The 27,369-nt window shown below is 45.3% G+C and overlaps 1 protein-coding gene and 1 pseudogene across 2 annotated transcripts in view; one reads left to right on the top strand and one right to left on the bottom strand.

Annotated features, from left to right (window-relative positions):
- Positions 1-27,369, top strand: part of RANBP10 (RAN binding protein 10) — a 91,448-nt gene that overhangs the window by 17,955 nt on the left and 46,124 nt on the right. For both annotated transcript variants that reach the window (XM_004459665.4, XM_004459666.4), the window contains exon 3: positions 17,853-17,905. In XM_004459665.4, the coding sequence (XP_004459722.1) occupies positions 17,853-17,905 (53 nt within the window). The remainder of the gene's footprint in view (positions 1-17,852; positions 17,906-27,369) is intronic.
- On the bottom strand, positions 24,506-25,390 carry LOC105746232 (3-hydroxyacyl-CoA dehydrogenase type-2 pseudogene; annotated as a pseudogene).

Genomic DNA, 27,369 nt, shown 5'->3' on the forward strand with positions numbered 1-27,369 from the left:
ACCTGGTGTCCTAAACCCTAGAATATCTTTTTCCAGACTGTTTTAGCTTCTTCTCTAGCTATTTTTTTGAAGAAGAGAGTCCCGTGTCTTTCTAGTCTGCCATCTTCCTGCTTCCCGCTGGTTGTGTCTCCTCATTGTGTCTCCTCATTGCGTCACCTTGTTGTGTCAGCTTGCTGCACCAGCCTGTCCTGTTAGCTGCCTTGCTCATCTTTTTTAGGAGGCACTAGAAACTGAACCTGGAACCTCCCATGTGATAAGTGGACACCCAACTGCTTGAGCCCCACCAGCTTCCCCATCAGTCTTTCTTATAAGCCCTACACAGCCCCAGAATTTTTCTCAATGCACAGCACACCAAGCAGCTGATAATTTTTTGGTCAGCATTTCATCATGAGATGAAACGAGTGGCCCTCAGGACCAAAGTGGTTGGAAGAGGAGAATTGCAGAGAGGAGAAAGGTGCATGTTCCCAGATGGTCCAAGGGCTCAACTTATCTCTTCTAAAGCATTGTGCCAAAGTGGAGCTGAAACAAGAGAAAACAAGCAGAGGGAATGGTGTGTTGGGTAAAACTCTTTCTGACCTAGTTTACCAAGCCATGTTTCTGAAATTGGCACGGGCTGCTTTATAGAATTCTCTATTTTTATAGCAACTGTTGTGCCAGGTGTTTATCAGTGATTGGTTATATATATAGTATATATATGCTTTTTAGTCAAAGTGCATTTTTTTTTTAATATAGATGCTTTTGTTACAAAATTTTTTTAAAAAAACAAAATGCAACATCCTAAAAAACCCAAAATTTACTATTGATACTAATAGGAGGTTAGCTGTGCTATCAAAGTGCATTTTTACTTTATTGACAGATAATTTTTTAACTGTAAAAGAATATAGGGAAACGGATGTGGCTCAACCAATTGGACTCCTTTCTACCATATAGGAAGTCCAGGGTTCAATCCCCAGGGCCTCCTGGTGAAGGTAAGCTGGCCCATGCAGAGTGCTGGCCCACACAGGAATGCCACCCCACGCAGGAGTGCTGCCCTGTGTGGGGATGCTGCCCAGCAAGGGAAGGCCACCCTGCGCAGGAGTGCTGGCCAACTCGGAGCACTAGCACAGCAAGATAATGTAACAAGACACACAGAGGAGAGAAAATAAGAAGATGTAGCAGAATAGGGATTTGAGGTGGCACAAGAGAGTAGTCACCTCTCTCCTACTTCGGGAGGTCCCAGGATCAGTTCCCAAAACCACCTAATGAGAATACAGGCAGACACAGAAGAACACACAGTGAATGGACACAGAGAGCAGACAATGGGGGGGATGGGGGGGAGGGGAATAAATAAAAATAAATCTTAAAAAATAAATAAAAAGAAAAACATGGATCAAAAAATATATATATAGTATTTTTAAACATCTGACATAGTGTGTGTTAGAAATAGACAGTGGAGGGGATAGAGAAGTATAGGTTTAAACAAATGCAGGTTTATTGTCGTTATGTACATCGTCTGTATAGAGGCTACTGCAGAAAATAGAAACCATTCCAGGTACTTCCAGCAGAAAGGGTTTTTTTTCCTAAAGATTTATTTTTTATTTATTTCTCTCCCCTTCCCTCCATTGTCTGTTCTGTGTCAATTTTGCTTTGTGTTCTTCTGTGTCCACTTGCATTGTCAGGCAGCACTGGGAAACTCCTTCTCTTTTTGTTGCGTCATCTTGCTGCGTCAGCTCTCTGCACGTGCAGCGCCACTCTTGGGCAGCCTGTACTTTTTTATGCAGGGTGGCTTTCCCTTGGGCACACTACTTGCACATGGGGCACATCTGTGCAGGGGTGCCCCTCCGTGGCATGGCACTCCATATGTGTGGCAGCACTGCACGTGGGTCAGCTCACCACACGGGTCAGAAGGCCCTAGTATTGGACCCTCCATGTGGTAGGCAGATGCTGTATCAGTTGAGCCACATCCGCTTCCCAGAAAGGGCTTTAATACACAGGATTTTTTTTTTTAAAGATTTATTTTTTATTTATTTCTCTCCCCTTCCCCACCCTACCCCCAGTTGTCTGCTCTCTGTGTCCATTCACTGTGTGTTCTTCTGTGTCCTCTTGTATTCTTGTCAGCGGTACCAGGAATCTGTGTCTCTTTTTGTTGCGTCATCTTGGCTGTGTCAGCTCTCCGTGTATGTGGTGCCATTCCTTGGCAGGCTGCACTTTTTTCGCGCTGTGTGGCTCTCCTTGTGGGGCGCACTCCTTACACATGGGGCTCCCCTATGCGGGGGACACCCCTGCATAGCACAGCACTCCTTGTGCTCACCAGCACTGCGCATGGGCCAGCTCATCACATGGGTCAGGAGGCCCTGGGTTTGAACCTGGGACCTTCCATGTGGTAGGCGGATGCCCTATCCATAGGGCCAGATCTCCTTCCCCAATGCACAGAATTTGATGCTTACAAAACCATTAGGGCTTAGAGATTCTGGGTAATAGTGAGTTTCTAGGTAATAGTGGGCTAGGTTACTTGGATAACAATGAAAATGCTAGATAAAACAATACAGACCAACAAACTGAAAGCCAGTTTCTTTTTTTTTTTCTTTTCAATCCAGCAACCAGATGTTTATTTAATTACAGCTCAGTGTTACAGCTCGGGTGTTAGCCTGGCTGGGGTAAGCGTGGAAGCATGCTGCACTGTCAGGGATATAGCTCAGGTGGCTGGGGCAAAGATTGAAGTGTATCTGGGCACAGATGGAAGTGTGCCAGTTTCTGGATGAACACCAGTAACAAGAGTTAAGGGTAACGTCGCAGAACCTAAGGACATTTACCATGCCCACACTCAGGGTTTCCACTCTTTAGTAACAAGAGAGGCAAAGAGTAGGGCCCAGATGCAGGGTGTGATGGGAGCCCTCCCACATTAAGCTGGGGTACACTACAGCCTCTGGGTAAGGGCATTGTATTTGGTGTTTGAACTTGGCGGGCTCTGGAAACTCAAGGCCTGGTACTTGAGTCCTGGTAGGGCTTTGTCAGCCCTTCAGAGAAGGAGCCCAGAACTAGGGTGCATAAGTAACCTGTCTAGGACCTCCCAGGGAGGGCATTCTGCTCCTTTCCCATCTGGTGGGTTATTTGGGTGTTTTTATGGTCCTGACCCATGCTCACAACCACCATCCTCCATGCAAGCATGTCCTGACTTGAGTCCCCTTTGGCTTCTGGCCTGTTCTGCTTTGGATGGTGCTGGGGCCAGGTCCATTCATCTCTGTAACTCCTCCCTCCCAGCAGGGCGCTGCACAGAGTTGGGGCTAAGTTGGTGAATGCGTGGCTTCCTGGTAGAGGGAGAAGGGTGGGTATATGGCTGCTGGAGGAACATCTTACACACAGAAGCCAAAGTCATTATGGGGGTCGTGGCTTTAAGCAGGTCCATCATGCTGTGAAGTAAAATCCCTCCCCAGTGCCAAATATTAATCCTTCAGAGCTAAATATCAGTTGGTGTTTTTCCTGAAATGTCTCCCAGGGACCATTTTATAAACACTGTCCAGGCATCCCCTCTGTTGTGGAGGCTGTGGATTTCCTTCTCTGGGGTAGATTCTAATAGAAACAAGATTGTTACCCTGCTGAGCTCAGCTTGTTGAGTTGTGGCTGAGGTGTTAGATGTCAATGAAATTGTCAGGTGAGATTCTAGGAGCTCCTGGGGGTCATATGAGATTCTATTGGAGACTGTTCCCTTCACTTAAGAGGGTTAGCAGGGAAGTGGATGTGGCTCAAGTGATAAGGCCTCTGCCTGCTCTATGGGAGGACCCAGATTTGATCCCTGGTCCTCCTGGTGAAAAAGAAGAAGACAAACCGTGCCCGTGCAATGAGCCAGTACCCGCATGGCAAGCCTAGTGCTCACGTAGGTGCCCACATGGTGAGCCAAGTACCTCATGGTGAGTCAAATGCCCATGTGAGTGCCCACATGGTGAGCCAAGTGTCCATGCAAGTGCCCACATGACAAGTTGAGTGCCCACATGGGTGCCCGCGTGGTGAGCCAAGTGCCTGCATGAGGGCCTGCGTGACGAGCTGAGTGCCTGTGTGGCGAACCATATGCCTGTGTGAGTGCCCGTGTGGTGAGCCGGTACCCGCGCAAGTGAGTCATGGAGCAAAATGATGACACAACAAAAAAGAAATGAAGGGAAGAGTCAAGATGTAGCGCAGCAGAGACCAGGAACTAAGGTGGCACAATTGACAAGGAACCTCTCTCCACATCGGAGGTCCCCAGGACCGAATCCCATTGAATCCTACAAGAGAAAGGCTAGAAGAGAAGATGAAAAGAGAAATAGATACAGAAGATCACACAGTGAATGGACACAGACAGCAAAAACAGCAGGGCAGGCTGGCTGCGGACTTGGCCCAGTGGTTAGGGCGTCCGTCTACCACATGGGAGGTCCGCGGTTCAAACCCCGGGCCTCCTTGACCCGTGTGGAGCTGGCCCATGTGCAGTGCTAATGCGCACAAGGAGTGCTGTGCCATGCAGGAGTGTCCTGCCATGTAGGGGAGCCCCATGCGCAAGGAGTGCGCCTTGTAAGGAGAGCCGCCCAGCGCGAAGGAGGGTGCAGCCTGCCCAGGAATGGTGCCGCACACATGGAGAGCTGACACAAAAAGGCGACGCAACAAAAAGAAACAGATTCCTGTGCCACTGACAACAACAGAAGTGGACAAAGAAGGCGCAGCAAATAGACACAGAGAACAGACAACTGGGGCAGGGGGGAAGGGGAGAGAAATGAACAAATCTTAAAGAAAAAAAACAGCAGGGTAGGAGACGGGGAGAGGAAGAGCAAGAAAAAAGAGGGTTAGCAGAAGACCTGGTACCTCCCTCCATTCCCCCAAGAGCCATTTCAGCCCCAAGGCTGAGGTACTTGCTTCTCCTCTCTTCTCTCCATCTTCATCGCTTCCTACTAGAGCTCTTTTTGTCTGGAGACATCTAGTTGATGGAGCTTACATTAAAAATGTTCATGTCCAGGGAAGTGGATGTAGCTCAACTGATTGGGCTCCTGTCTACCATATGGGAGGCCCTGGGTTTGCTTCCCAGGGCCTCCTTGTGAAGGCAAGCTGGCCTGCATCCACGGAGAGCTGACGGCCCGTGCCCGCGGAGAGCTGGCGCAGCAAGATGATGCAACAAAGGGAGACAAACAGAGAGAAGAATGCACAGCGAACAGACATGGAAAACAGCAAACAAGCAGCAAGGGGGGGATAAATAAATAAAATAAATATTTCAAAAAATGGATTTATTTTTAAAAAATGTTCAGGACCCTAGTAATTGGTTTCTGTATCTTACACAGCATTTATTTTTTAAATCCACTTTCCCTCTAAGAAGAAATTGATAGAAGGTAAAAGAGGTGGCTCTGTTCTTCACTCTTGTCATTTGCTGTGTGTTTGTGGTAAGAGACTTCTTACTTCCGGCCCTGAAATGAGGCCAGAATACTCTGATGCTTTCTTCTATGGTATGCACCAGGATCCTGTTTGTCTCATTGGGAGAAGCCAGATGAGGCTTTGCTGGCATGCAGAGGCTTGGGGATGTTCTTGGTGACTGTGTGCTGTTTCATGGAACTGTCTCCCCCGTCTTGTGTTTGCATCTGGGTCTGGTGGAGTCAGAACACTCTACACATGTCATTCTGCCAAGAATTGAAGTCTGTAGGTCAGGTCTGGAATGGAGCTTACGAGTCATTTAGTCCAACTTCTGTTCTGATGAGGAACCTGAGATGTGTTGAAACCCAAACCCATAGTCGTGAGTTAGGCTGGAATGTCTGAGACTGGGCTTTCAGAGCTGGGGTGTTCTCTCTGGAGCCCTGCTGTGAAGGATTCCTATCACTCTAATCTAAACTCTTCAGATAATTTAGGAGGCAGGAAAGGGACTTGGACTTTTTTGCCAAAGGGGTCCCCTGTGTGATGTCTCTCAGACTGGGTGCCTGCTCTTTGTATGTGATGTGGAGAGTACGAGTAGCAAGTGCCCCCAGTTTCTAAGGTCCTGTGCTGTGCCCACTACCAGGTCTGCCCAAGTCTTGGGTAGACTCTCCAGTGAGTTGGAACTGTGGTGAGTCCATTTTGTCACAGCATGGTCACCTGCATGTGTGCTCTGGGCCATGCTTGGGATACCCCAGGTGCCCTGTGAGTCCAGGCTCCCTTCTGCTCAGCAGAGATTTTGCCTGTTTCCCGCAGGTTCTGAAGGGTGCTCTTCCAGTGCAGCCTCTGTCCTCCTCTCTGATAATTCTTCATCTCAAGGCTCAGGGAGCTGGGTCTACTAAGGAGCTGGCCATGAAGTCCAAGTCCCCCAGTGTGTCCCTCTGGCACTGACATGTCCTGTGACAATCTAGGAAGAGTCTGATGCTTGAGATCCAAAAACCTTCTCTGTATGTGGCTGTCAGCTGACTCTTGAAAATTATTTTCTATGATTATAAAAGCAGTTTGTTATAATTGTAGAAAATTTGGGTAGCTGAAGAGATAAAAGAATTGAGGTTGACTGGAGTGTATTCTTGTCTTTCCATGTGACTGCAGCGATTTCAGCAGACTGCTGCTTTTGTAGGAGAGGCAGCAGGTCATTTTTCAGAGCCCCAGCTTGTCCTGTCACCTGCAGTGGCCAGTGAGAGCCACAGTTTGGACTGGCTGTGTGGTCAGCCATCTGCCTGGTGGGCATTGGAGACTCTTGCTGTCCATGCAGAGGTGCGGTGGCTCCTCTTCTGACCTGCTCTTTGGTGGATCTCCAGCTGGCTTGGCCCAAGCAGCGCCCTCATGCTGCTGTCTTTTCTCAGGAACAGGCGTTCTCTGTTGGCTGTTTGTTGGGCCCTGTAGCAGTTTGATATAATTGATGAACTCCAAAAAAATATATTGGATTATGCTTGTAATCTGATCTTTACCTGGGCATGATTGAGTTATGATTAGGGCATTGAGTCCCCACCCTCCAAGGGTAGCAAAGAACAGAGTTGAGGGCTTTTAATGTTAGAGTTTTGATTTTGGAGCTTGATGCTGGGAAGTCAGCATGCAGAGGAAAGAGAAGCCAACCCCAGGAAGGAAGGAACCTTGAACCCAGAGAAAAGCAAGCCCCAGGAACATAGGAACCCAGGAAGCCTGAACCCTTGCACGTGTTGGCAGCCATCTCGCTCCAAATAGACTTTGGTGAGAGAAGTAACTTATGCTTTATAGCCTGGTATCTGTAAGCTCCTACCCCAAATAAATACCCTTTATAAAAATCACCCAGTTTCTCGTATTTTGCACCAGCACCCCTTTGACTGACTAATACAGCCCCTCAGAGCCCAATAGAGTGGCAGTGACACTCTTATAATTAGAGCAGTTAGAGACAGATTCATGGCTTCACTGCCACCCAGAGTTTGTTTCTCTTTCCTCTCTACTTACTGGCTGTCCCACCCTTCTGGCACATAGTATTTCTTCTTCTGCATTTACTGCCATAGAAAAGAAAGGAGTAAATCAAATGGGTTTAATCTTACTTGTGCTATGGGGTAAATAATTATTCCTGTGAGCTCCTCGGAAATATCCTGCTGCTTGAAAAGAAAGCCCTGGTGGAGAAGTGAAGTGTAGGGGAACTAAGCTTTGTCTCTTCTAGTCACCTTTTTAGGGAGCTCCTTTCCTCCTTCCCAGGCCCAGGCTGACCAAGGTGGCCATGTCTGCCAGGGTTCCTAGAATAGCCTGAGCCATTCACAAGAAGGAAATAAATGCTCACTTTTCTCCTCTGCCATCCCAAATCAACAGGTGTTTGTTTTCAGATGTCCCAAAGTCCAGGCTTTCAAGAATGGCCTACCTTCCTTGATCAGATTCCAATGCTGGTATAGCCTTCAGTATATGAACTAATGGACCGAGTGGGGTTGTGGGAGCTAAACCAGTCATCCACCATCAGCCTGCCCAGTGCTGTGCCCACATGCCCTTTTGTCTAATCCTGGTGACTGACCTACTGTCAGGGTTCCCCTGACTCAGCGTAGTAACTGAGGAAGCAGACTCTGGGAGACCATGTGATGTGCCCGTGTGCACATGTACACAGAGAACTGAGCAGCAGAGGTAAGATTTGACTCTGGATTGATCTGATATATTTGCTCTGATGTAGGTATGTTTCCCATTCAGATGTTTGTGCACAGCATAAATAAATGCCAGTGCTAGAACAGAGCTGGAGAATGACTGCTTCTGATTTTGGCTCCAAAGTTTCCAAGTGGGTCTCAGAGATTGCCCTTTATTTGGTGCCTGGTAGTGCTGGACAGTGAACTAGCTTCTACAATTCCTCCCCTGTACCCAGTAAGTTCACTGTGTTTTAGAGAGCACGTGGTTCTCTCCATATCCTTCCATCCCCATTGCTCTGCACTTGTCTACTTCCTCATCATATCCCACCAAGATGATTTTGGTGGCCTCCAATAGATAGGTAGAATGATATGGCAAATGTGGCAAAATTTTAAAAGTTATTGGATCTGGGTGACTGAGTGGGAGGGATTATGTTAGAATTCTCTGTATGGGTTTTGTTTTATTTCTGTAACTGTCCTGTAAATTTGAAATTATTTCAAAATTTTAGAAAGACTAAACCTACACATCTTAGAGTGCCTCCAGAGATCAGCACAAGAGGAGGTAGTGTCAGGGAAGCTTCCTAATGTCATTCTTCCTCTTTCTATGTGGAATGGTACTGCTGTTAGGTGTCCAGAAGAACATGTTTGGGTATGGAGTTTTCATTCTGCACATTCTTCATTGTTGTGCCTCATTCTTGGCATCTTGGCAGCCTATTGGAGAGCTGGGACTGCACTGGCCCAGAATCTGGCAAAGCAGTATACATGTGACACATTTTTGGTGATTGAGGGGGAATTTTTTAGAATGGATTAAGAACTTGCCCTGTTCTGTTCTGTCACTGGCTTTGTGGTTGTTAAGTCATTTAATCTCATGGTGCTGCAAGTCTGTCATTGGCAAGAAGGGAGAATAATATGGGGGTGTTGTGGCTGCGTTCAAAGCCCACTTTTCTGTCATATAGCCCTGCTAGGACCTCCTACCAGCTGGAAGCTGAGTTCCCAGCGAAATGTGGGTGGGAGAGCGCTTATGGCTTTGAGCTAAAATTCCTCACCAGCCACAGGTGGGTGAAGCCCTTGGGGTTTGTAGAGTTTCCCTTGTGTGTCCAGCATTGCCATTGCAGGTTCTGTGCTTTTCCTTGTGAGGGCTGCAGGTTCCTTCCTCTCCAAGGTGGGGCGGCAGGCAGTATATCCATCCTGTCCCTTGTGCTGTGAGAAGACACAGAGCTGTAAGCTTAGACTCTGTCTCTTGTGCTTGGATGTCTGGGTTGGGGGGTTGACTACAGGGATCTCAAAACTAGATAAATACACCCAAGTGCTGGGTATTTTTGTTTTTGGCCAGAGATGACATCTTTAGAGAAAGAGCAGGTAAAGGTACTGTCTCCTTGAACCTTAATTTCCAAACCCGAGGAAAAGAAAAGGCATTATGTAATAAAAAAATGTTACACCTGATCATCTTGGACTATCTTTTCCTTGTCGCTTTTTATTAAAAATGGCTTTATCGAGCCATTTTTTATAATTAACATACCATATAATTTACCCATTTAAAGTGTACAGGTCACTGATTTTTTAGTATATTTACAGGGTCCTTGTCCTTTTTTTTTTTTTTACCCTGTTTGCTTATCCAGACAAGTTGGATAACAGTCTTCAAGTGCATGAAGAATTGGTGGAAGATAAAGGCCACATCTTTTTGTAGTGTTAAAACCTATAGTTTTGGGAAGAGGACTTGGCCCAGTGGTTAGGGCGTCCATCTACCACATGGGAGGTCCGCGGTTCAAACCCTGGGCCTACTTGACCCGTGTGGAGCTGGCCCACGCGCACTGCTGATGCGCGCAAGGAGTACCGTGCCACACAGGGGTGACCCCGAGTAGGGGAGCCCCACGCGCAAGGAGTGCACCCCATAAGGAGAGCTGCCCAGCGTGAAAGAAAGTGCAGCCTGCCCAGGAATGGCGCCGCACATACGGAGAGCTGACACAGCAAGATGACACAACCGAAAGAAACACAGATTCCCGTGCCGCTGACAACAACAGAAGCGGACAAAGAAGAACATGTGGCAAATAGACACAGAGAACAGACAACTGGGGCAGGGGCGAAGGGGAGAGAAATAAATACATCTTTAAAAAACAAGCAAAAACCTATAGTTTTGGAAAAGACTTTTAATGTCACCAGAGTTTGAAGAGTTGGAGCTCATTCCCCTGGAACCCCAACTAAAGCCTTTGAGCAGCTTCTGACCTTATGTAAGGCTGCAGCTTGGGCTTCTGTGGGACTGCCTGCCCCCTCTCTTACTGACACAAGGAGGTGGCTTGTGCCCAAGTATGGTGTCAGCCTCCTCAAGCTGTTGCACTCTAGCTCAACCACTTGGGTTCTCAGGTCCAGTTTAGGATTTGCACAGGGCTCCCATGCCATTCCAGTCTTGTGGCAGAGAGTCTATTGGAAGGTGTTGAGGGCTAGCCAGAGGCAGAAGGGCCTTCACTGTGGGGAGGCCTAAGCTAATTATGCTTCGAGCACATAAGCTTTAGTGCTTTCCCATTCCCATAGAAAATTGTGGAAGCAGAGCTGTTGTGGGTGGCCAAGTATAACCTTTGTGGGTAACCCTCAATCTTCTGCATTGTACCAGCCCTAGGTGGCTGCCTTAGCATGCCACCTCTGCAGTTTGCCTAAGTGAAGTAATTTCTCCTCTGTTGGCAGGAGCATCATTCCTAACTTTGTCCATACATTTCCCTGGTCAAAGAGGAGGAATAGCAAACTCAGTTCTTCTCTGGGCCTTCCAATGGTGGCAAGTGGATGCTGTCTCTAAACCATGAACATGGGGCCCGGGCTTTATCATGTGCAGACTGTGGGTCCAGCACAGAGAAGCTGTGCTGTCTCTTGGTGAAAGGACAGTTTGGAATGTGGAAGTGGACCTAAACTGGAGACCCCTTGGACCTCTCTTCCCTCATCTATTCTCGTGAGTCCTTATCTCTAGGAGGGAGACCCCCTAGCTTAGTAAGGGCCTGCTGGCTGACCATAGCTCCCAGTGACTCTTCTGGAGTTTTTTTAGGACCAGGATATTTTATTTTAATAATTGCTTATTGAGGTATTAGTTACCATTTTAAAGTATATAAGTCATTGATTTTTAGCATATTCACTGTCTAATTCCAGAACATTTTCATTACCCCAAAAAGAAACCCTGTACCCACTAGCCCCTGGCAACTACTAATATATTTTCTGTCTGTACGGATTTGTCTACTCTGGAAATTTCAGGTATGTAGGACCATGCAATTAGTATGTGGTCTTTTGCATCTGACTTCTGTCACTGAGCGTAAAGTCTTCAAGGTTCATCCATGTTGTAGCAGATGTCAGAAATTCATTTCTTTTTATGGCTGAATAATATTCCATTTTATGGATATATTACCTTTTGTTTATCCATTTATCCTTTGAGAAACATTTGGATTATTTCTACTTTTTGGCAATTATAAATAATGCTGCTATGAACATTGTGTACAAGTTTTTGTGTGGGCATGTTCAAATGATAGGTCTTTTTTTTTTTTAAGATTTATTTTGTATTTTTTATTTATTCCCGCCCCCCCTCCATTGTCTGCTCATTGTGTCTATTCGCTGTGTGTTCTCCTCTGTCCGCCTGTATTGTCAGCGGCACCTGGAATCTGTGTCTCTTTTTGTTGCGTGTGTGTGGCACCATTCCTGGGCTGCACGTCTTTCACGCTGGACGGCTCTTCTTACGGGGTGCACTCCTTGCGCATGTGGCTCCCCTACGCGGAGGACGCCCTGCGTGGCCCGGCACTCCTTGTGTGCATCAGCACTGTGCGTGGGCCAGCTCATCACACGGGTCAGGAAGCCCTGGGTTTGAACCTTGGACCTCCCATGTGGTAGGCAGACACCCTGTCTGTTGGGCCAAATCCGCTTCCCTGATATCTCTTTTGTTTAATGTTTTGAGGAAATGCTGAGCTTCTTTCCACAGTGACTAAACCATTTTACATTGCCATCAACAAAATATGAGGGAAGTGGATGTGGCTCAAGTAACTGAGTACCTGCTTCCCACTGTGCTTCCTGGGTTTGCTTTCTGGTGCCTCCTGGGGGAAAAAACCCACAAACAATAAGGCAAAACAAACAAAAAAATCAACTCAGGGAAGCTAGTGTGACTCAGTGGTTGAGCATCAGCTTCCCACATACGAGATTACGAGGTGGCATCTCATTATGGTTTTGATTTGCATTTCCCTGACCACTAATTATGTTGAGCATCTTTTCATGTGCTTATTGGCCATTTATTTATCTTCCTTGGAGAAATGTCTCTCCAAACCCTGTGCCAATTTTTAAATTGGTTTTTCTTTTTATTGTTGAGTCGGAAGAGTTCTTTGTATATTTGAGATACAAGTCCTTTATCAGATATATGATATGATCCTTGTGTTCTGGCCGTCAGGTGGTTAACAGATTCTTCTTTAGTGCCTGCCATTTGCTATCTGTTGGGTGGGAGCTTCAGGAGGGTTAAAATGTATTTGTGCTTTGAGGCTCACAGGTCCTAATTTCTTGGTATTCTCCAGTCACTTCACTGTTATGTAACCACCAAGAACTTCCTGTGAAGTTAGTGCTTACGCTGCCCCTGGGAAGCAAAGCGTTGCCCTCATCTTAGGTGTGAGGGATGGGTGCAAGTGCACTGTTAGGCAGAGGCCCACCCCTCTCTGAAAAGGCCAGGATGAGGGGGCTGTCATCCCAGTCAGGGAACCCCCTTCATTGTTGTGCGTGATGGACTGATGACTGCACGGCACCTGGGACCATTTTTTGCTTGATCAACTGAGGCATTGAAGAAATGGACATCAGCTTTTAGAAGTTGATTATTTGGGCTGCTGTTTTTCAGGGAAAATGTGTAGGCTTTATTCTGTTTGAAATCCTGCCAGCAGACTTTTGCAGCTTCTGCTCCTGATAGTTCCTGAAGCTTGCCCTTCTGGCAGGAGGTGGCTGGCAGTTTGTCATCTCCAAAAAGAATTGAGCAGTTTTGCCCAGCTGCAAGCTGTACTGACCCACATCTTTGACCATTAAGTAACCAACTCTGTGTCCCAAATGCTGCTTAAAACAAAGCAGAAAACAAGTTCCCTTTGAACCATGGACCTCCCTCTTCGAAGTTCTATTCCCTTTCTTTTCCTCCTTTCCTTCCTTTACTTTCCCTTCTTCTCCCTTCTCCTTTCCCTTCCTCCTAATGCCATGTGGGCCAAGTTATCAGGGCTATGTATTGGTCTGTGTCTTTTCCTGGCTCCTGCCCAGTATGATGGGAATAGCTGGTTTCAGTGGTGGGTGGGTGGGTCAGAGACTTCCCTTACTGTCCAATCCTTTATTTGGGTAGTAGAGGTTATCCCTCAAAATGTAGTATTATGACCAGCCCAAGAAGGGCAAAGGAGCAATGACGTGGCTGGAGGACTGGCAGGGGCATTATGGTATGGGAGACCCTGCGCACTTGCAGCATATTGGAAGAGGGAAGAAAGAGTCCAGGTTGGAAAAATGTATGTGGAAAGGTTCCTTGCAGAGTTCCTTACAGAACGGATCAAGCAAAATATAAATATTCAGCCATTGCAGAATGGTCAAATTAAGCAACTCCATGTTAAAATGCTTTTTTTTTTTTTTTTAAAGATTATGTTGTTGTTGTTGTTTTTAAATTTCTCCCCACCCCCTCGTTGTTTGCACTTGCTGTGTCTATTCATCTTCCTTATTTCGTTTATTAGGCACCAGCAACTGAATCCAGGGCTTCCAATGTGGGAGGGCTGGGAGGGAGGCACTTAATCACTTGAGCCACCTCCATTCCCTGCTTTGTTGTGTCTCTCATTATGTTCTTCTTTTTGTGTCTCTTGTTGCGTCATCTGTCCATTGCATCAGCTTGCTATCTTTTTTTTTTTTTTTTTAAAGATTTATTTATTTATTTAATTTCCCCCCCTCCCCTGGTTGTCTGTTCTTGGTGTCTTTTTGCTGCGTCTTGTTTCTTTGTCCGCTTCTGTTGTCGTCAGCGGCACGGGAAGTGTGGGCAGCGCCATTCCTGGGCAGGCTGCTCTTTCTTTTCACGCTGGGCGGCTCTCCTCACGGGCGCACTCCTTGCACGTGGGGCTCCCCCACGCGGGGGACACCCTTGCGTGGCACGGCACTCCTTGCGCGCATAAGCGCTGCACATGGCCAGCTCCACACGGGTCAAGGAGGCCCGGGGTTTGAACCGCGGACCTCCCATATGGTAGACGGACACCCTAACCACTGGGCCAAAGTCCGTTTCCCCAGCTTGCTATCTTGCTCCTCCTTAGGAGACACCAGAAACCGCTGCTCCCTGCTTTGTTGTGTCTCTCGTTTTTTTTCTTCTTATGTCTCTTGTTGTTTATCTTGTTGTGTTAACTTGCCATGCCTGTTGGTTGCTCCAACTTGCTGTCATCTTTAGGAGGCACAGGGTACCCAACCAGGGACCTCCCATGTGGTTTTATCTGGTTGCGTCATTGTCTTTTTGGTGTGTGACTTTGCTCCATGCCATGCAGGGACCTGTGCCTTTCAGTGTTGCGCATGTCTGGGATGCCTTTTTTTCATTTTTTACCAGGAGGTCCTGGGGATCGAACCCCCGTCCTCCATATGGTAAACAAGAGCTCAATTGCTTGAGCCACAGCTGCTTCCCAATTCTTGTTATTAATGGCCAGGTATATTTGGAAAAAAGGTTCTGAAGATCATGTGGAAGTGTGGGTAGTGCTTATAGAAGAATTTTTTTAAAGTAGGGTGATTATAACCATATAAAAATATTAATAGAAAAACAGATTGGGGGAGGGAGATATAAAAATTGTTAGTACTACTGATTGTGTGACTTGGTGGGATTTCTTTTCTCTGTTTCTAAGGTTTTTGATGTTTATATTGTGGGAAAATTCTATAAAAGGGAGGGGTTTATTCAAAAAGAGATAAAAGGACGCTTCTTTCTTTGGGGTCCTCTGGCTTGTTCTCTGTCCTTCTGAGAGTGGACCTACCCCTAGCTCCACCCCAATTTGCTGCCTCTAATCTCTGAAGGGCTGGGAAACCAGATAGCCAGGCTTGTTAGAAGCGGGTTGAAATCTTGAATACAGAGTTGTGGCTCTGCTGTTTGTAAAGTGCCCCTGACCTTTGACCCCACCCCTTCTTCTGAATCCATACTCTGGTAAGGAACAATGTGTGGACAGTGCCCAGAAGAGCATGCACCCTTACCAGACACTCGGTTAATTCAAGTCCCCTGCTTCCTTCCATATCCTGGGGAAGATGGTGGGCGGAGCCTAATTGTTCTGCTGCAGAAGGCTTGTCCCCGAGGCTGCTCCTGCTCCTGCTCCTCTTTCAGTGCATCTGATGCTCAGTAACAGTAAGTGCTGGTGATATAATTTGTCTGCTCTGAGGTCCAGGGAGGCGCAGGGACAGATAGAACTGGCACAACAAAACTTTCCCCCCACCCCCACCCCTAAGAAGTAGTACAGGATTGAGTTTCTGACCATACCTGCTGGGTTAGGCCCCTCTTTTTTTTTTTTTAAAGATTTATTTTATTTATTTCTCTCCCGTTCCCGCCCCCCCCCCCCGCCCTAGTTGTCTGTTCTCTGTGTCTATTTGCTGTGTGTTCTTCTTTGTCTGCTTCTGTTGTTGTCAGCGGCACGGGAATCTGTGTTTCTTTTTGTTGCGTCATCTTGTGTCAGCTCTCCATGTGTGTGGTGCCATTCCTGGGCAGCCTGCACTTTCGCGCTGGGCGGCTCTCCTTACGGGGCGCACGCACTCCTTGCGGGGCGCACTCCTTACGTGTGGGGCTCCCCTACGCGGGGGACACCCCTGCGTGGTACAGCACTCCTTGTGCGCATCAGCACTGCGCATGGGCCAGCTCCACACGGGTCAGGGAGGACCAGGGTTTGAACCGTGGATTAGGCCCCTCTTGGCAGCCCAGTGCCTCACCAGTTTGGTGACAATTTGAATGGATGACAGTGAGACTAATTCAAAATAGGTCATTGGCATTGAGTAACTGACAGTTTTAGGGTGCTTATGCACCTTCCTTTGGAAGATGATGTACCTTTGGAAGATGATTGTGTTTTTCAGTGGGATTTCTTCACAGAAGACTGGGAGTGGGAAGGCAAGGCTGAAGCCACTCATTTTGTATTCTCTGGTCTTTTGACATTATCTTTTAAGGATCTGAACCTGAGCATCAGAGTTTTTGTACACATCTGTGAAATAAGACAGTGTAACCTCTGTCTGCTCAGCAAACACTGAGCTTGGGCTGCAGTGTCTGTCAACCCTGTGCTCAGTACGGGGGATGCGGCACCACGTTGCCTAAGTTCAAGCCTTTGTGGGGCTCTAAAACTAAGGGCGAGGGGATCTGAAAATAACCAAGGCTCGGCTTGTGAGCCCTGGGAATGCTTTATGTCTGGGGCATGTTCAGGTACAGGAAAGACAACCCAGTCTGGCTTCTGAATCTGCCCCTTCCTGCCTCTGTGACCTCAGGTGGCTACCTGCCAGACACACCCTCAGCTTCCCTTTGGGGGCCTCTTCCTTTGAGGGGCAGAGACACACATTGGGTAGGTGCCATAGGCTGGAGAAGGATGGCTGACTACTTTGTGACCCCCTGCCCAGGAGCCCCAAGGCAGCTAGGTGCAGGGGCCTGGTCCCCACTGGTCAACCTTACAGGGACAGTGGGCCTTGCTTTTGTCTGGTATCTAGTTCTTGGGTCCCCCATCTAGGATAACCCTTTGGAAGTTATTTAATTGTAAGCAGATGTGTTGGAGAGCCCACACTGAGCAGAGGGAGGTAGAGGGCATTGTCAGAGGTTCCTTTCATCCAGGTTGTGGTGAATAGAGTACAGATTCAGGGTCCTGTGGCCCCTGGCAGTGCTATCCACTGCTGGCTCTTTTCTATTCTGTACATAGTCACCACCCTTACCTATCTGGGCCTTATTCCACATGGAATCAGTTGCCATAGGCTAGGCTTATGCTTACAGTGGCATCATACTCAGCTGTCGCCTGCTGTTGTTTGGCATTTTGAGTATTCTGAGCTTGGCAACTACCTGTTGACACCCACGTGTGTTTAATTTAATATCAGGCATCGTATGTGTGTTGGGTTTCTTCTGTTTTATTCTCAGAAGGTGATGACTTGTTACTCTTATTTCAACTTCCTGGGGGAAATAGTCCCACTATTTCTTTGTATTTTACAAACATTTAAACAAAAAGAAATGTTCATTTCCTTTTCTTTCATGAGTGCCTTCCTAAGACATCTGACAAGAGTTGCTGCACCATACATCTCACGTTGTTGTGGGTGGCTTAGTTGTTCAGGCACCTGAGGTGGGAGGCATGAGGGTCTCAGGGGCCTCACATATTACCACCCCCCACCTTTGAATGGTCTCAGAGGCCAGCAGTGGGTGTATGGGGAAGGAGGGTAGTGAGGGTAATAAGTTTTGAGACACCTAGAGAAGAGGCTGTCTGTGAAGGGGCTTGATGGTCCTATGCAGATCCAGACTTGCTACAGAGTGGCTTGTGCCTGTGGGCATGATTTTTCATTGCTCTGCCATGCACTATTTAGGATTGAGCTGCTTCCTTCAGGCACCTCTTAGGAATAGATTCTGTTGCCTTAGCTGGACCCAGAAAGTCAAGAGAATGGAAGCAGTGATTTCAGGAAACTTTCCTCTGAAACTGAAGCCAGTGTTACAGGCACTATCTCCCATTTCTCTGGTTGCTGAAGGCAACCTTTGGAAAACCAAAATGTAAAGCCTCTCCAAGAACCACAAATATGTTAAAAAACAGAAACAAAAAAACTACATTTGTTCTTTTCCTGTTTTTCTGTCTTTTACAAGAAATATTTGAGAAGGGATATGTATAATCATTTACTAACCAAAATTTTTTTGTGTGTCCTCTTTTGAAGGTACATGGGAATAGGACTCTCAGCTCAAGGCGTTAACATGAACAGACTTCCTGGTGAGTGAGTCATTGGTTAAGAGAACATTTGTTCTGCTCTCCTGATCCATTCTGTGATGACAGTTATGGCAGCAGCCAAGAGGCTGGAGGAGACCTTGTTCGCTGGTCACCTGCCCCAAGCCAAGCCGCTGGGTGGAGAATCCTGAAAGGTGCTCATTGGGCCAGGATGGTGTGGGCTTCCATTCCAAAAATTAATTGGCGAGTGGTTGTCATTCATGGAATTTGAACTGTTTGCAGTCATAGCCAAGTGACCTGAGCTTGCTCCCAGCCGGGATACGCCTTAGTAGCCCTTGTTCTCATTGGTCTTTGCTGACCAGCCTGAGACTTGGGTATATACTGAGAGGAAGGCTACTGCCGACCCTGCTCCTTTGTTACTTCACCATGTTAAAGATCAAAGTCTTTTACGTGGCCTCCCACGTGGAACATGGTTGAAGTGATTTCTTAATAAATAGGAGGATGTGAGTGAACCTTGGGTTGACAGATTAATGGAATGCTCTGGTCCTGCAGATAAGCTTCCTCTACCACCCTTTTAGCTGACTTCTGTTCAGTGGCTCATACCCAGTCCTGGGCTGGGTGCCGTTTGAGGAGTCAGAAACCTCTCCACCATGAGTTGGTAGGTTCCAGAAGATGGTCCCCAGTTTATTTGGGTGGCAAAAGTGACATGGTGTAAGGTGCCCTGATACCATCTGCGGGCAGGCAAAGCCTCTGTGTTTTTGCTCAGGCACCCCACTTTTCGTGCCTATGACATAGGGAAGGGAGCTGGCTTTCTCCAAAGAGGGAGTGGCACTTATACCTTATATCTTTTCTAATCTCTGTTTAATATTGATCACAGACTTTTCTTACTAACTGATGGAAAATATTTGAAATCTAGACTTGCTTAGGGTTCAACCAATTGTGAGGATCTGTGATTCTGACTTTTTTTTTTGCTTTGATCTGAGTGAAAAGTAGTCGTCTGTTATTAATCAGAATGTGTGTGGCACATCTGGCTTCCTTGTTTAATGTGTGACCATGTTCTTTGTTACACAAGTTTCTGGCCTTGGCTGAGTAAGTGTATCTGGAGTGTCCATAGCTCTGTCTCTCAGTGAACAAAGAGCTTAGAAAAATAATTTCCTATTAAGGGTAAACTGATTCTTAATTATTTTGCTCTAAGTGTGTTCTATAAACCTATGCACTGATTTGGTGGTGGAGAAAAGAGGCTTTTGTAGGCTTCATGTACAAAAATAATCACCATGGTCTGTTACTGGATGGCAGTTTAAACAATCCTGAATACTTGTTAAATATATTTTTATTCATCTGCATAAGGGAATACTATGCAGCTATAAAAATAATGAGGAGGCTCTTTAGGTAGTGATTTGCAGTAATTTCTAGAAGATTATATATTTTAAAGATTTATTTATTTACACATACACACACCCATCATTGTTTGTGCTCACTGTCTGCTCTGCTCTCTGTGTCTGTTCTTTGTGAGCTGTGTTTGCTCATCTTCTTTTTTTTTTTTTAATTATTTTTTTTTTTTGAATTACATTATGAAAAATATGAGGTCCCATTCAACCCCACCGCCCCCGCCCCCCACTCCCCCCACAGCAACACTCTCTCCCATCATCATGACACATCCATTGCACCTGGTAAGTTCATCTCTGAGCATCACTGCACCCCATAGTCAATGGTCCACATCATAGCCCAGACTCTCTCACGTTCCATCCAGTGGGCCCTGGGGGGATCTATAATGTCCCGTAATTGTCCGTGAAGCACTATCCAGGACAACTCCACGTCCCGAAAACGCCTCCACTATCTCATCTCTTCCTCCCGTTCCCCACACCCAGCAGCCACCATGGCTACCATTCCCACACCCATTTTCTCTGTGGATATTGGATTGGTTGTGTCCATTGCACATCTATGTCAAGTGAGGGCTTAGATTCCACATGGGTACTGGATGCACTCCTCCCGCTTCCAGTTGTAGACACTCTAGGCTCCATGTTGTGGTGGTTGACCTTCTTCAACTCCATGTTAGCTGAGTGGAGTAAGTCCAATAAATCAAAGTGTAGCTCATCTTCTTTTGGGAGGCACTGGGAACTGAACCTGGGACCTCCCATGTGGAAGGGAGGTGCCCAATTGCTTGAGCCAAATCCACTCCCTGCTTGTTGTGTCTCCTTATTGCATCAACTTGTTACATCAGCTCGCCACACCTGCCCATTGCACCAGCTTCCTGTCTTGCTCATCTTTTTATTTTTTTTAATTATTGTTTTTCTGTGTGTGCTTTTTTGTTGCTAATCTTTTTTAGGAGGCACAGGAACCGAACCCAGGACCTCCTGCCTGGGAGGCAGGTGCCCAATTGCTTGAGCCACATCTGCTACCTCCTAGAATATATTGTTGAGTAAATGCAAGGCATGGAACAGTGTATATAAAATGCTCCTAAATGTGCAGGAAACAAAATGAACAAATCTGTATCTGCTTGTACATGCACGGAACATCTTTGGAAATTTACAGAAAAACTTATAATATTCTCTTTGGGAAGGGATATAGTGGCTGGGGACAGGGCTGGGAATGGGATTTTTCACTTTTGTAGCTCTTAAATTTTTGTTTTGTGACTATATTATCTGTTTAAAAACTATGAATAACATTAAAACAAAATAAATAAAAGCAAATGCCCTTGCATCAAGAAATCTTTGCACCTGTCTTTCAAATGGCCTTTGGCCATGCGTTGGGCTTGATATTCTGGATTCCATCTGTTCCGTCTTCCTTCAGTAAAAACGTTTTTGGGGGAGCAGATGTGGCTCAATCAGTTGGTCACCCACCTACCACATGGGAGGTCCTGGGTTTGGGTCCCAGTATCCCCTAAAGAGGATGAACAGAGACTACACCTGCTGCAAAGAGCTAGACACTGCAATGAGTAGGGGCCTAAACTGACGCAGCTCACGGGGAGTGGATGTGGCTCAGGTCGTTGGGCACTCACCTCCCATGTGGAAGGTCCTGGGTTCAATTTCTGGTGCCTCCTGGAGAAAGGCGAGCAAACAGTGAACAGATAGATGAGAGAACCATCAGGGGTGGGGGATTAAAAAAAACCAGAACAATAAAAAACATTATTTTTTAAAATTTATTGCTCTCTCCTTCCCCCTCCCCCCGTTGTCTGCTCTCTGTGTCCATTCTCTGTGTGTTCTTCTGTGACTGCTTCTATCCTTATCAGCAGCACCAGAAATACTGTGTTTCTTTTTGTTGCATCATCTTGTTGTGTCAGCTCTCTGTGTGTGCGGTGCCATTCTTGGGCAGGCTGCACTTTCTTTCGTGCTGGGTGGCTCTCCTTACAGGGCACACTCCTTGTGCGTGGGGCTCCCCTACGCAGGGGACATCCCTGCAAGGCAGGGTACTCCTTGTGTGCATCAGCACTACGCGTGGGCCAGCTCCACACGGGTCAAGGAGGCCCTGGATTTGAACTGCGGACCTCTCATGTGGTAGGCGGACGCCCTATCCATTGGGCCAAGTCCGCTTCCCCAATAAAAAAGATTTTTCGTGGCTGTTGGGTTTGGGATCCATGGAGAAGAGCAAATGAGCTGGAAAGGGTTTGACCCTGAAACTCTTTGAGATGGGGACCATGTGTACTTAGCCTAGTGTTTTCCTTTGTTCTAAGATGGGTTTTTCATCCCTATAGCGTGGTCTGAGGCTAGCTGCTTGTCAAGTGCTTTGACATTGCTAATGTAAAATTTTTGAAATGTCTAACAGTTTGGTCCTTATGAAGTCATACCTGACCTAGGCACAGAGGAAGGCCTCTAGGGAGTAGAAGGAGCTTAGAGACAGTGGTTGGGGTGTGTTGGTCCTACACTAACAGATCATAAAACTTGGCACCACTTTTCCATCCTCACCGGTATATCTCTTTTTGGCAAGAGGAAAAGGTTACCTAAGTGATCCTGGATATTGTGCTTGTCTTCATTTTCACTCTGCCAGCTCCTGAGGATTTTCCTTTAAGTCATATCTCCTTGCTTATTCCTTGAGGTAGAAAGTAGGAATCAGATTGCATCTAGATAGTGCTTGTTCCTGGGAAGGATGGGTGTCTCTGGCTGTCTCAGGACCGAGGGCTGTCTGAATGGCTGGACAGACCTAGCACAGGTCAGATGGGGGTGGAGTGGAGTGATAGTGGGCCTGCCACTGTTCATCCCAGTGCTGAGTTTGGAAGATCACAGTCCCCTTTCCATTTTCTGGGCTTTTTTGTTTGTCTGTTTGTTTGATTATTTTTCTGTGATGATCATACATTCTCCAAAACTGAAAGGATCATTCATAAACAGTTGGACTTGAAGCTACTTGCATGTATTTTATTGTGGCAGTAGAATGGGAAATGATAGCAGCAAAAGCCTTTTTTGCTAGCTGCTTCCAATTTCCCAGAGGCCCTTGGTTGAAATGAAGGGGGAGATCTAAGCTGGGTCCAAATCCACTTCACTTGAGATATTTGAGGAGTCATTTGTCTCTCGACTTGTTGGCTATTCAATTAAGAGCTTTAATTATCTCCAGGTCAACATTGCATGTTAACCGCATTTGCTCAGATGGGCTTTGTGAACATTCACATCCCCCACTGAGATAAGTACATGCATATATGGTTGACACACACTCTCTCTTGCTTCCTGTGTTTTGTCATCATCAGTAGGTCTTTGTGGAGTCATTTGCATGGATGCACCATGCTTGATTGACCTTTCCTCCTTATTGGATGTTTGTATATGTCTGGAGGATTTTGCTGTTTTGACCAGTGCAAGACATCTTTGTATGCAAAGTCCTTATTTTTTTCTTGCTTTTGTCTTCTGGTATTATTTATAAGAAGTGTTAATATAGTTATGATGTCTGAATTTCTAACCCTTGTATTTTGCTGGATCACACCATTTTTGGGTGTTACTAGCAATGTGCTTGTTTCCTTTATGGCCCTACCAACAGACTTTTGTTAAATCTTCCAAAATGTCCTACTGTCATTTTTAATTGATTGTATTGTAGTAAGTCTATGTGGTAGTTTGGGAAAAGTAAACCTTACTGAAAATTTAGTCTTCCAAAGCAGAAATGATATACGTCTGTTCATTTTTTCAAGTTTTCTGTAATATTTTCTTTAAATAGATTTTGTCTGTATTGAAAAATGCATCTATGGGTAAATCGGATCCTTTTCATTTACTAGTCTGGATACATAGCAACAACATATATGTGACTGATTTTTTGTGGAGTTATCATGGGCTTCTACAGTTGTATTGAACTCATTAGTTTGTCAAACTTTACATTTGCTTAGTATTTGGTCATATTACATCTCACCTCTTACTGAGGCTCAAAATCTGTTTTTTCCATGAAATTATTCTTTTGATCTTCACTGACTATACTATTTTATGTTTCTTGTCTTGCTTCTATTTTGTGGTGGAAATAAATACCTTGTATTTTGCCATTAAGAGTAGTATTGAGGCTTAGTATGACTGGTGTTTTAAAAATATATATATTTATTTTTAGTCATGGTAAAATATAATAAAACTATAATTTATTTTATTAACTGTTTTAAGTGGACAATTCTTTGACATTAAGTACATCAAAAATACTCTGTAACTTTTGCCATTATTTCCAGGCTATATTCATCATCCCAAACCAAAATTCATACTGATTTAACAATAATTCCACATACCCCTCTCCACCTGCCCACTCCCGATAATCACTATTCTGCTTTTTGTCTCCATGAATTTTCTTATTCTATGTTTTTTTTTTCATTTCATTTTTTAATTTAGCTGTTAAAGCTCTCACACTAGGTTTTTATTAGTTGGTGAACATTGATAAATTATTTCTCCCACACAGAACTATAACCACACATTCCCAGACAATATAAATATATGGTTGAAGTAACATTAATGCACATCACCATTTTATCAATTACATAATAAAACAAATTATCAAGTATCCAAATATTAAGTTACACAATTCAAAAGGCATATAAAATATTAGATGTCTGCTGAGTTCGTTAGTAGAAACCTACTTTTTTTTAAACAAGAGGTTGGGAAGAGAAGGAAAAAAATTAGATTTCAAACAAAAATGATAGCTGATAAACAACTTCTAATAGATATGAAAAAAATTACTAGAATTTCAGAAATGTTAAAATTTTTTTAAAGATACATAGATCACACAAAATGTTACATTAAAAAATATGAGGTTCCCATATACCCGCACCCCCTACTCCCCCCACATCAGCAACCTCTTTCATCAGTGTGGCACATTCACTGCATTTGATGAATACATTTTTGAGCACTGCTAAACAGCATGGATTATAGTTTACATTATAGCTTATACTCTCTTCCAGTCCATTCATTGGGTTATGGCAGGATATATAAGGTCCTATATCTGTCCCTGCAGTATCATTCAGGACAACTCCCAAGTCCCGCAAATGCTCCCATATCACATCTCTTCTTCCCTCTCCCTGCCCTCAGCAACTCCTGTGGCCACTGTCTCCACATCAATGATACAGTAAGAATTTCAGAAATTTTAAGATTAAGAATTATAGTAGGGAAAAAAAAAGAACTATAGTTGCTACCATAACAAAGCATCTCTACAATTTTTGTGTGTGTGAGAAATATCAATTTTATTAGGCACAGAGGGTGACTGGTGGGCAGGGGTACAACAGGGCAACTAGGCTTACTTCCAAATTGGTAGTTAGGACTCTGGGAGATGGTAGGGCAGAGGGAAATGTATGCTCTGTGCCCTCTCCCTTCAAAGCTTCAGGCAGATGCCTCTATCCAGTCGAATGACCTCTCCATTGAGGAATGGTTTCTCAGTGATGACCTGTACCAGATAAGCATACTCAGCAGGGTCACCCAGTCGGCTAGGGAAGGGCACCTGGCTGGCCAAGAAGTTACAAACTTTGTCTGGGTCACAGGCCAGCAGTGGGGTGTCAAGCAGGCCTGGTGCAATGGTCATCACCTGTATACCTATGGAATCCAGATCTCAAGCAATTGGCAGTGTCATGCCTACTATGCCCGCCTTGGATGCAGAGTATGCAGCTTGTCCAACCTGGCCCTCAAAGGCAGCCACACTGGCAGTGTTGATGATGACCCCACACGTTGGCCTCCCCGGTCTAATTCATTCTGGCCCATCTTACCAACCACCAGGCAAATGACATTGAAGGTACCTAAAAGATTCATATTGAGAACTTGATGGAAGTCCTTCAAGGTATGGGTCTTGCTCTTCTGTAGGTAGCTAGCCACTGCAGTGCCTGAATAGTTGACTGCCACATCCATACGATCAAACTTTTCTTTTGTTAGTCAGGGCTGCTTGCATGTCCTTCTCTGATGTGTCACATTGGCGAGGGCGAAGGTGCAGCTCTTTCCTAACTTCTTGACTTGGATCTCCACATCTGAGTTGGGCAGGTTCAGAAGCACAGCAGTTGCCTCTGGCTCACCAGTCCCTATGCCATTGCCAGGCCTAGGCCTGAGGCTTCTCCCCTTATCACCATACCAAGCCCCTCACATCCCAACATGCAGCAGCCATTTTGCACCAAACTTCTTCACGGTGAGGTCAGCAGTGGCGCTAGCAGATTGGCCAAAGGGAGGGGCGGGACGGAAGGGGAGCCGTGGCTGGGCCAGAGGAGGTGGGCCTTCCCGTGTTGCTTTTAGAGAGTTAACTTCGCTTGGGAAATAGAACAAGCTGCCAGTGGCCTAATAGCACCATACCCTCCGCCCTACTTCCTATCAGGCCTTTTGCAGGCTGCCAGCTCCCCAAGGGGGGGACAGAATACTGAGAGTCCCTTTTTCCTTAGAAAAAGTCTCCATTTGCATATAAACATGTCAGACTCTGTGCAGCAACCTGGGGAATATTCCCAGTTAGAGAAAGACAGTTACAGTACAAACAAAGGACGGGACAGAGAACCAATTCTGGAACACAGATATGGAAATCCAAAGATGAAGATTTTGGGATACTGAGAGATAAATGGAGAGAAATACATTGAAGCAGAGATAGAGAGGAACAGAGATGCAGAGACAGGATCACAGAGGTATGGATGTGCAGAGGCACTAATGTTAGCAGAAGGCTCTGGGTTCTAGGTTTCTAGGTTCTTGGCTTATGTCACTTAAAAGAATTTAAGGACACATAACAGGGTAGGCAACAGAGTAAAGAATTTATTAAGAAACACAAAAAGAGTACACAATCCTAGGCATGGACTGCGGGTGTACTGCAGGATGAGTCATGCCTCTACCTTTTAAAAAATATTTACTAAATTAAAGAGAATATTCTACATGTTCTGCACAAGATGAAAGTAAAATTTTACTAAAAATATTTAGTAGTCCCCTTCCATTCATTTGTCAGGCCTTCTTGGTTAAGTTGCACTCCAAAGTGCAAACATTAAATTAACTGTAAGACTTTTTTGTCAGGAGATATTAAAAACGTGCTTCTGTACAATGCAGATTTTCAAAATGGAGGTTTTCTTTAAAGTCACAAAATGAGATTTATAGCTAGACATTAAAGTCACAAAATGAGATTTATAGCTAGACATTAAAGACTCGATAAAAATCCCAACAAAAAATGGTTGTGCAAACCTGATGTATACTGGTATGAATGTGGAAGATGTAAACATAAAGTGAACAGGCAAATATCCATATAGGCCTGACTTTCAATGTTTAAAATGATTGGAGGAATAAACCACATAAGGTCTAGAGTGTTCATAGTTCGTGGGATTTTAAGTTCTATATGATACAAGTGTTGTACTAGGTATTTTGGCACCTAATCTCTCTAAATTTCTGATAATATATTGTTAAGATTCTGGTGTGGGAGTAGATTTAAAGAAGACATAACTCAATACTGCATGATTTCAGGAAAGGTCAATTGTTAAAAATGATAAGCCCATTTTAAGTGATTACCGGCAAGAATGTTTTGGTAAGTGTCCAAACTGGCTGATTGTAACCCATAGAGGTTGCAATTCTGTCAAACTTGTAGCATGGTAAAACTGCTTTTCATTACTCCTATGGCAGCTTCATTACACTTATTCACCAACATGTTAGCTGTATGTATGTCAAATTAGGTCTTCTCTCAAGTTCCACTTCCAAGGAAATAGCATCAGGCACTCCAATTTTATTGAATGCAGCAATTGTTTCTGTGACCATTGGAGTCTTTGAAGCACAGCTGTATTTTAGGATGATACTTTTCCAAATACAAATGTTGCTTGCTGTTTTAAAGTTCCACAGTACTTTTGTCTTATGAACTGTACTGTACCTTCATATTTCATTCCACCTTCAAACAATGCTAGGGCAACAAGCACTGGAGTTCTCCCAAGACCTGCCACATAATGAACAGCAATGCAGCAATCAGGTTCTTCACAAAACTTAATTTTTACAAGACTTAACCAATCAACAATATGCTTGGATGGTGGTACACCATCATCAAAAGGCCAATCAAGAACATGAAAAAAAAAAAAAAAAGAAAAAAAATGGGAAGTGGACATGGCCCAATGGATAGGGCATCTGCCTACCACATGG

The sequence above is a fragment of the Dasypus novemcinctus genome, chromosome 18, assembly GCF_030445035.2.
Source record: "Dasypus novemcinctus isolate mDasNov1 chromosome 18, mDasNov1.1.hap2, whole genome shotgun sequence".
Lineage (NCBI taxonomy): Eukaryota > Metazoa > Chordata > Mammalia > Cingulata > Dasypodidae > Dasypus > Dasypus novemcinctus.